This window comes from Leucoraja erinacea, chromosome 5 (genome assembly GCF_028641065.1).
Source record: "Leucoraja erinacea ecotype New England chromosome 5, Leri_hhj_1, whole genome shotgun sequence".
NCBI classification, from domain to species: Eukaryota; Metazoa; Chordata; class Chondrichthyes; order Rajiformes; family Rajidae; genus Leucoraja; species Leucoraja erinaceus.
The window spans coordinates 35,647,826-35,658,643 of record NC_073381.1 but is presented as its reverse complement, the minus strand read 5'-3'; the positions used below and the strand labels follow the sequence as shown (position 1 = coordinate 35,658,643).

Genomic DNA, 10,818 nt, shown 5'->3' with positions numbered 1-10,818 from the left:
TCAAAAATTGTGTTATGTGACCTCTCTCACAACCTATGTCTCAAAAGTATATTTATTGAATGTCAATTGGCTACATTGATGTTTCCAGTGCATCTCTTGAGACTGTGGAAGATCTGTGATCTACACATATCACCGACCCAGACAGATTTATTGAAAGAAAATATTTACTTTATAGTGCCTTTTATGACTCTTAAACATGAAGCATTAAAAAGCAGGATCAGGCCCTTCTCCGACAATGACTGTGTAGAACATTATGCCAAGTTGAACTAATCTCTTCTGTCTGCACTTGATTCATAGCCCTCCATTCCCTACACATCCATGTGCCTATCTAAAAGCCACAATTGTGTTTTCTTACTTGGCAGTATGTTCTAGGTGGCTACCACTGAGTGAAAAAAAAAGTTGTCCCGCAAATCTCCTTTCAACTTTTTCTTTGACTGGATGAACTGTGGTGGTCCTAGATAATTCTTGTCCAGCACCTTTTTAAAATGTCCACATCTCAAAAAATGAATAAAAGAGAAACAAGTTATGTCCATGGCAAGGTGTCCTTCGTGCATCAAACTGTTCCTGATCTTTGTACCTGCGTCTTTTACAGCAGAGGCCGGAGACAAGCTGGAGGTCCGATGCTTCATCCACTTTGCCACTGTGATTCAAATAAATAGCTGCGCCTTCTGGTGGGCCACTGCGACAGAAGCCGAGGGCAGAGCCTCATGGACCGGACCCTTGCGAGTCCGAGGTGGAGCCTCGCTGGCTGGAGCCCAGGCCTCGTGGGCCAGCAGTGGAGCCTCACGGCCCACGCCTCGTGAAGAAGAATTTCACTATGACTTGTCACACGTGACAATAAAGTATTCAATTCAATTACATTCAAATGCAACCCAAATTATTATTCACCAAAACTATCACATTTTACTTTCTCTCTGCTGTGGCTCTTCACATTAAAAAGCAAAACGCAACACAAAATAAACATCAAGGCAGAAGAATCTGCAGATGCTGGAGATTGTTTAAAAAAAAAAAGGAGAGCAGCTGGAGAAACTCAGAAGACCAGGCAATATCTGTGGAGGGAAATGGATAGTCAAAGTTTAGGATAAGACCCTTCAAAATAAACATTTTATGCAGAATGCCACTTTACATAGAAAACAATCTTTGTACTTGCCTTCTTGACCAGCTATTTTAATTTTCTCTCTTCAGGATTGGGGATGACTTGCTTCCACATCAGTTTTATGGATTGAGAGGTGGTGGATGAGACTGGTGCAGGACCTGGAGATTCTACTTGGGTGCTTATCTGCTGGAAAGATGTACAGTATGGGTGGTGATTCACATCTTCTGCCACTAATGCTAGACTTCAGGAATATTCTTCGTTCATTTTGTGCAATCATGAATGTGGATTCAATGGTATTTTACATTTTTTTCAAGAAGGGTTTGAGACATTCTTGAAATCATTTCCTCACTGCAGCAGTTCCTGACTTCAGAAACAGTTGCTGCAATATTTGCGACGACAATTTCTTCATGGGTTAAGGGCCTGTTGTCACACCCATCTATCTTGATTGGGTGTTTCCATCATGTTGTCCCACAAAAGAGTAAGAAGTGTGGCATGAGTATTGTGCTATGACTACTTAGGCATGGTTGAATAGCTCTGAGTGGGTGCTTTGAAATGTGATAATGAGACTTGCAGGAGTGTTAAACATGTGTGAATGAGGTGAACCCATCAATATTAGGCATGTGTCTAAAATGCAAGAGTAAATGAGACAGTTAGTACATTTAGTAAGAAATGACATTTGAATTTGCATTCATAAAATTTGCATTAGATGAACAGTTGCATCTCAACCATTCATGTAAGTTCAATTAATATTTTAAATCAACACACCGCTTCTCAAGGCTTGACTACGAGCACAGCATGATTCTGATTATTTTTTGGTTCCACATTAGTTGATATTGTTAATAGTTTTTTACTCCTTTCCTTGAACAAGCTGTCTCCTCCATCCTTACACATTACCATACGAATTTCAATTTACATTTTCACTCCCAAATTCTTCAGCAAGCTGCAATCTCCCTAACCATGTTTGTCTACTCTTCTCAAACATCCAGAAAATAAACTGCAATGGGTTCTCTACCATTTGCACACCATTTTCTCTCATGTCTACCTGGATATATTTTAAACACCTCGTTATTTACCATAGAAAACCACTGGCAAGGTGTCCTTCGTGCATCAAACTGTTCCTGATCTTTGTACCTGCGTCTTTTACAGCAGAGGCCGGAGACAAGCTGGAGGTCCGATGCTTCATCCACTTTGCCACAGCACTTGGCACCAAATCCATGGCCAGGTGCACTGAACAAATAGCTCCTTGGCTTTATTCCAGCAGGGTAAGGATGACAGATTTCCTTTCTTGAAGGACATTGGTAAAGCAGATGTTTTTACACCAATCTGATAGTTTCATGGTTAGCATTGCTGACTCACTTTAATTTCAGAATTATTTAAATAGTTGAATTTCCTAGCTGGTAATGGAATTCAAATTCGTGTAATTGAATCAATGATCCACAACTCAGCTGTCAGTTCAGTAGCTTAATTGTTATGTTCATGAACCAAATTATGATCTCCAACAGCTTCTGAAAACATAAATTTTGGCATGAATGTTGATGACAGAAAATTGTACCTCCTCAATATTTCTCCTATCCCTTCCACAATCTTTGAGTTAATTGTTTGGATGGCATCCAGTATTAAACAACATTTCTTCCACTAGATGTTGGGAAGGCTGAAGCTACTATATGGTGTTTTGTTTGACAGTTCCCAGTACACCCATGAAGCACTTTTTGGCTGTTTTCATTCAGTGTTATGATTAGTGTACAATTGCCTGTTTTTGTCTTATTCTCCACATCAGAATGAATTTCACAATGAACTTTCATTATTGTTGCAGCCGAATCATACTTGTCCTTTAAAAGGTGCTTGTTATCTCTAATTCAGGTATCTACTCATTACATTGAACCATTTGTGCACTGTATAATAGCTCAATTGGTCGGTGGGGGCACTCCGTTATTTTATGTTCGTTATTTCAACTTTTTTTGTTTTCTTTGGTGTGTCCAATGTTAGTTTAGGTGTATCTTGGTGTGTCTTGTGTAGGAGGTGGGGGGGGAAGGGGGAAAACCGCTTTTGGTCGCCTCCTCGACAGAGAGGCAAATTTTTCCATGTCGCTGGGGGTCTCCAGAGAGGAGTGGTCTGATCGCTGGCCTGGTGACTTTGGCATCATGGGGCTATAGTCTGTGGAGCTTCTAGCCACATGCGAGGCGTGGACTTACCATCCGAAGTCTGGGATCCCAAGCCGGGGATCGCCGGAGAAGAGCTCTGACCGCTGGCCTGCGGTCTATAACATCCTGAAGCCGCGGTATCCGGTAGAAAAGTGCTGATTCGGGCACTCCAAGCCGTGGAGTGTGTTTGACCGTTCCGACGTCGGAGGTTTGATCATCCCGACGAGAGGACCTGTACATCGTGCTGTCCGTGGCGGAGGGTTTATGGCTCCGACCATGGATGGAGGACTGACTAAACTTTGTTGCCTTCCATCACAGTGAAGAATGCTGTGGTGGATGTTTGTGTTAAATTCTATTGAGTATTGTGTATTCTCTTTTTAAGTGTATCGCTACTGGACCTTCGGGTGCATGTGACGAATAAAATTGACTTTATCTTTGACAATACTGTAGTTACCACTGCTGGGACACTGAAATCATACTCATTTCAAGCCACCACAATTAGATTTTTGCCTGGACTCTACTAAATGCATTACAATTCCATATTCTGATCCATGCAGTCACTTAAGGAGCAATCAAATGTAACTCTGATGGCACAGCACAAAGCTCGGGGTCATAATATTACATTAAGAATTAGACATTAAGTGATGTTGTTGAGAGTACCTGTTCAATCAGTATGTCAAATCTGGAACTCTGAAAAGTTGAGGCTTTGTCAATAAAAAATGTCAAAAGTGAACTTCATAAATTCCTACAATTTCATATTTGCATTTGTTCTAGAATTCTATTCCTTCACAACATATGAAATAGACAATCTCTACGTGCCTTCTGTTTTTGGATTTAAATTTTTCATAGATGGTACCATCTCCATTTCTAAACTTTAAGTCTGAAGCGTGAATAGTAGATTAGAAGCACTTATTGAATGAGCCATCTACTCGCAGAAATATGAAGTGAGAAATGTGTGTAGGCTTTCCTAGTGATTTTGCCAAGATATGTTTGCCTGAAGATTTTCAGTGATCATTTCCATCACTCTTCTGACTAGCTGACTTACTCATCTTTGATACATTCATTGTAGCTAGTGTCTTATTAACGAAAAGCAGGTTCAATAAAGTGTCTAACTTTACTTGTGTCATTGATAAACAGATGGGAGAAGAGGAAGTCAATTTCATTAATTTTCTTTGATCTTGGAATATTCACATAATAAAAGATGACTGCCAAGAAAAATTACATTTGCATTATAGAAACATAGAAATTAGGTGCAGGAGTAGGCCATTCGACCCTTCGAGCCTGCACCGCCATTCAATATGATCATGGCTGATCATCCAACTCAGTATCCCGTACCTGCCTTCTCTCCATACCCCCTGATCCCCTTAGCCACAAGGGCCACATCTAACTCCCTCTTAAATATAGCCAATGAACTGGCCTCAACTACCTTCTGTGGCAGAGAGTTCCAGAGATTCACCATTCTCTGTGTGAAAAAAGTTCTTCTCACCTCGGTTTTAAAGGATTTCCCCCTTATCCTTAAGCTGCGACCCCTTGTCCTGGACTTCCCTAACATCGGGAACAATCTTCCTGCATCTAGCCTGTCCAACCCCTTAAGAATTTTGTAAGTTTCTATAAGATCCCCTCTCAATCTCCTAAATTCTAGAGAGTCTAAACCAAGTCTACCCAGTCTTTCTTCATAAGACAGTCCCGACATCCCAGGAATCAGTCTGGTGAACCGTCTCTGCACTCCCTCTATGGCAATAATGTCCTTCCTCAGATTTGGAGACCAAAACTGTACGCAATACTCCAGGTGTGGTCTCACCAAGACCCTGTACAACTGCAGTAGAACATCCCTGCTCCTATACTCAAATCCTTTTGCAATGAAAGCTAACATACCATTCGCTTTCTTTACTGCCTGCTGCACCTGCATGCCTACCTTCAATGACTGGTGTACCATGACACCCAGGTCTCGCTGCATCTCCCCTTTTCCCAATCGGCCACCATTTAGATAATAGTCTGCTTTCCCGTTTTTGCCACCAAAATGGATAACCTCACATTTATCCACATTATACTGCATCTGCCAAACATTTGCCCACTCACCCAGCCTATCCAAATCACCTTGCAGTCTCCTAGCATCCTCCTCACAGCTAACACTGCCCCCCAGCTTAGTGTCATCCGCAAACTTGGAGATATTGCCTTCAATCCCCTCATCCAGATCATTAATATATATTGTAAATAGCTGGGGTCCCAGCACCGAGCCTTGCGGTACCCCACTAGTCACTGCCTGCCATTGTGAAAAGGACCCGTTTACTCCTACTCTTTGCTTCCTGTTTGCCAGCCAGTTCTCTATCCACATCAATACTGAACCCCCAATGCCGTGTGCTTTAAGTTTGTATACTAATCTCTTATGTGGGACCTTGTCGAAAGCCTTCTGGAAGTCCAGATACACCACATCCACTGGTTCTCCCCTATCCATATGAAAGACTTATTGAAATGATAATAAGCTAGGCATTTAAATGTCTCATCCAACAATTCTTCAGAAGTGCAATATCAGACTAAATTATGTGCTCTTTCTGGATGAGAATTGAGCACAATAACATGTTAATTCAGACATTGCTGCAATATTACCCATCGAGAATTAAGAATTCAGATGCGACTAATCGCATTTTTGATTCATAAATGAGACAGGAGCATAGAAATTTGTAAAACACTCTACATTTATTGAAAGGGTACAAAGGGAAAAAAATGTTTGTGAGACTTTGATCATTAAATGCCTTCTTGCTTCGGTCATTAATAAATGGTAAATGTTTGCTAAATGTGCTTTTAACTCATTGTGATTAAGCAAAACTGTTTTCTACTAAAATAAATACATATGACAAAAATATAGTCACTGTTACCATTTGGCAATTTCTATAACCACCACTGAGACATTTTTTGAAATCTGAGCCAAAGATTTAAGTGATATAAATCCCATGTCCAAAATGGTATAATATTTCATATAGAAAGCAGATCCTTCAATTCTTTGTGCATAATACTTTGGGCAATTGATGAATAATTAGATACATCCAGAACTGGTTCTGACTAATTAACAGACGCAGTAATGGATGTCTAGAATTATAGACATTTACAGCACAATGAAGGCCATTTGACCCATCAAGATCATTTTAACCAAAAACCTTAATCTGTGACGTGTAAATACATATCAGGTGCTCATCACAGTTTTATTTTTAGTAAATGCGACGATGGCTATTTATCTTTCAATCAATGTTCCAGATCCTCATCACTCTAAGTGCAAAAGAATAAGCGAGTTCGGTATTCCAAAAAACACAAGGAATCATGGGATTTATCAAAGGTGACTCTCCATAAAGAAAAAGCGAACGAAGCGCTGGCTGCATAAACGATATATAAATTCTTATCTTTATTCACGATTTATGTGTAAAAATATATTTAATCTGAGGAACGGGGATGCCAGGTAGCAGGGAGAGCGGGGTGTAACAAGCGAGTGAGAGGGGGCAGATGCGAGTGGGAGACGGGGAGAGACTGGACCGGCAGAGACATTTGGGTTAGTGTCTGAAGAAGGGTTTCGGCCCGAAACGTTGCCTATTTCCTTCGCTCCATAGATGGTGCTGCACCCGCTGAGTTTCTCCAGCTTTTTTGTGTACCTTCGGCAGAGACATTCTCGGCAGCTGAGCACACACAGACCTGCGCCTCATCCGCAGCCAGGATCTAACCCGCGCCGCAAGCACTGCCGAACCGCCATTGGACCGTCCCCGCTCCAGGCCGGCCCCAGACTGCCGACCAACCCGGCGGGACAGATAGAGCCGAGCTGGAGCCAGCGCCCCCCCCCCCGGTTGCAAGTCCGGGGCCGCCACTGCTCCGGGCCGGCCCCAGACTGCCGGCCAACCCGGCGGGACAATCCAGGGCTGCCGACCAACCAGGCGGGACAGGCAGAGCCAGCACCTCCACCCCGTGCTGGCTGCAAGTCTGGGGCCGCCAGGGCCACCCACAGACAGGGACGGGAACTGCCCAGCAGCAACTCAACAGCGCCGGAGACCCAGGCCCGACCCCGACCATGGACGAAACGCAAGCCTGCACACAACCAAAGATCCTAGAGGAGCTTTATTTATAATCTTTGCACACAACACAGAACCAGTTACCGAGAATGTTTATAGCGAGTGATCTATGACCTGGGCATGCACAGTATGAATATCAAACTGCTTATTCAACTCTTCGATTCCTTAGACTAGTCACTTCATCCATTTGGATAAATCCTTCATCCATTTCTCCTCTATTAACCTCAACGCTACGAGAAATGGATGCTTCCTATCTACTATGTCTAGGCCTCATTCTGTTCTCTTTCTGAGAAATCAAACCCCATTTAAGTGATAGCAGAATTCGGCCCATCAAGTCTACTCCGCCATTCTATCCTGGCTGATCTATCTCTCGCTCCTAACCCCATTCTCCTGCCTTCTTCCCATAACCCCCGACATCCGTACATTTGTTCTAATGCATATTTCTTTCAACCCAGACATCATCCCTATCCATTTCCACTATATATACACTCACTACATCCATACTGTTGTTTGCATACCCGACGCCAGGCTCCTGAAATAAATACTCTTTTTCAAGTGTTATATTACGAAAGGAGATTACGAGACAGACAAAAAAAATGTGATCAAAGTTTTCCCGAAGATGTGCAATATACCCATTGGTTCCTGGAACCTCCTTGCACAATCAGTGAAACGTAGAGCCCCTACAAACTAATTCCCCAGCCGCCTGCGCCTTCAGCCACCTCCTGACTGGGAGAGTCTGCACTTCACGCATTGGCCTCGTTAGTCACCTCAGAACCCACAAAAACAACGAGGAGGCAAGTCGTCCTCGACCCCATGAGATGAAGTAACCTATACTAGTTCCGTACTTCTCGTAAAAAAAAAATAAGCGCACAACAAAGAAAAGCTTCTAAGTATGTGTATAGGGCAGACATCGTTACAGATGCGATTGGAATGCTTTGCCTGTGGCAGAGATCCAAGTTATATCTCCACTCCACAATAACCAGAACAGAAGGCGTAGTTCACTATGAGCGAACTGCATCATTTACATCTACATCTCCCCCTCTCTCTCTCTCTCTCTCCCATCCAGCTTTTGCATTCTGTTTTACCCCGCAGATAGATATTCGCTAGCCTCGCAAAGGTCTCGGGCAGCGTTCCACAAGTTTAAAATAGGTCTTCTCTCCCTCCACTCGGGGAAGTGCCAGACTGCGACTTTAACCTAACCTGGGCTGGGCTGGGCAGCGAGGAGCGGAACACAGCACCGTGCTGGGGGGAGGGGGAGACTGCTCTTCCGTTCCCCGGCCGCTGATTGGCATGCGCGGCCCACCAACCATTCCAATTCGGAATGCGGAGCGGGCGGGCTCCCGGGTGATGGACGTCACGCGCCCATTGACAGGCTGGGCTCGGCTGGTGCGTAGTTGAAGCCACGCTGGGTGCACGGCAGAGGAGAACGCTTCTGCACTTTCCAGTGGAGATTGTGACAATTTCCTTGACGAAAGACACACATAATCTATATATTTTTAAACGTTTTTTTTACCATTGCTTAAGAATGGGCGTTGAAATCGAGACCATATCTCCTGGAGACGGTAATTCTTCCTTTCAGTGGATATGTATTGTGTTAACCGGGTTTACATTGTAGCAGTCTTGTCTTAGCAGTCTAGACAAATTTGGTAGCAATGCAGTGTGTGTGGATTTTTAAATGGCATTTGCTGACAGCTGCTTAAAGGCTGGTACTGTACTGTAGGGGAGAGATAACGGAGCGACTGCGGGATTTCATTCTACTTAGATTTTCACTTGAAGTATTTATTCTGTTAATATCGAGAAAAGAGGAAACGATCCGGCATGTTCTTTAAAAAAAAACTGATTGCACAGAGCGTGTGCTTGAAGAGGTATGTAAAGTTTAGTTACGGCAGCAGTCAAATCCTTGAAAGATCAAAGCCAACCATTCTGAAACAGGCATAGAATCTAAAACCTTACATTATAGGTCTGCTACAAGACGGGGATGCGTTTTAGCAAGTAATTTGGCAGCCTATTTATTCTGAAAGTTAGTATGTTTTAGTGCTCTGCTGCAAAGCCAACAAAAATAATATTAAATAATTGGGATATCGTATAGTTGTAATGGTATACTTGAATGTATTTAATAGTTGTGTAATCTATCAATAATAGTCACATTTCATACACGTGATGAATATTAAATATACAAATGTACTAATTCAATATTTTTTCTTTTAGGCAGTACATTTCCAAAAAAAGGACAGACGTGTGTTGTTCACTATATAGGTAATGTATTCTATGAATCATACATTTTAGTTTGATATAAAAAGAATGTCACCAGTGGGCAATAATAGGCATTGCAGCTTTCTGGAGGTGGTATCTATGATAGTGTTTTTGGAGTTCGGTGCTGTTCAGTGCAGGATGCCAGGATTTGCTCCTAAATTTGCAGCCTCTCCCACACAAAGTTCTTCATTTTGACTGTGTCACCATGGCAAACTGCTGAGAGATGGCCAAATCATTTTCTCTAGGGAGGAAGAGTAGACTGTAGGAAGAGCTGCTCTGAGCTACCCTCGTGTAGCTTTCGAGTACTGATTTTAGAACGGCTGGCAGAATCCCAGGAGCAATTCACTCCACTGACTAGTGATTGTGCACGGCATGGGCTGATGCGCAAAAAAAGAAAAGAGAAGTAATGGGGGCTCTTCTTAAATAAACACAGAAATAGTTTATTGGCAGTTAATGCTCACTGATTATGTACCTTAAAAAAATCTCACCATTGGCAATCTTCGTTTACACTCGGGGGTGAATGAGTTCTGCTCATAGCATCATTACTGCATTAATTGAGGCACGCAAGTGATATTGAAAATTTGAATTCTTTGAGTTACGTAGACCTGTGACATTATGGTTGTGTAAATAACAAAAATAATTTAGATTTTCTGTATTTCTTGTACATCTCAATTGATGCGATAATGATGTTGAGTAGAGATCATTGACCTCAAGAGTAAACCAAGGCTGCCAAATTGGTGAGATTTTTATAAGTACAGGATCTGTGAGCAGTGACTGCAACTAAAATGATTCTAATAAGTGTAGATTAATTATTTGTGACTGATCACTGGAGTATCTATGCAAATTAATTTGTCACGTGATTATTTCCGATTGATTCATCGCACATTATAGTGTTCTCACCATAGTGACACCTGGGTTATAATGTGACTAATGCACATTGAAATCTTGTACATATTTGGCACTTGGGATTACACAAAGTTCTACTTTGTGTTTTATATATGACAAATGAGATGTTTCAGCATATTTTATGCATCCCACTTTTTAGATGTACATTATTAATGTCCTTGCAAGGGCTTTTTGTTTGGGGGAGGGGGGGGGGTGTGTTGGTCTCGTTGGGCAAGCTACTGCTTTCTTATAAACTGATGATTGATTTCTGGCCTAGTCAACTTTATTTTGCCAGCGGACTTTCATTCAAAGTTTGATCCTCATTTCAGAATGGCTGGCAGAGTCACTGAAACAGTCCGCTCTATTGATTAGAGATGGTACAAGGCATGGC

At 42.3% G+C, this 10,818-nt stretch overlaps 1 protein-coding gene across 2 annotated transcripts in view; it reads left to right on the top strand.

Annotated features, from left to right (window-relative positions):
- Positions 1 to 8,661: 8,661 nt before the first annotated feature.
- The window catches only part of LOC129697123 (peptidyl-prolyl cis-trans isomerase FKBP1B), a 45,979-nt gene continuing 43,822 nt past the window's right edge, over positions 8,662 to 10,818 (top strand). The window contains exons 1-2 of one of the 2 annotated variants that reach the window (XM_055635360.1): positions 8,662 to 8,851; positions 9,498 to 9,545. In XM_055635360.1, the coding sequence (XP_055491335.1) occupies positions 8,815 to 8,851; positions 9,498 to 9,545 (85 nt within the window). In that variant the 5' untranslated portion in view covers positions 8,662 to 8,814. The remainder of the gene's footprint in view (positions 8,852 to 9,497; positions 9,546 to 10,818) is intronic. The other variant, XM_055635361.1, reaches the window with a different exon arrangement.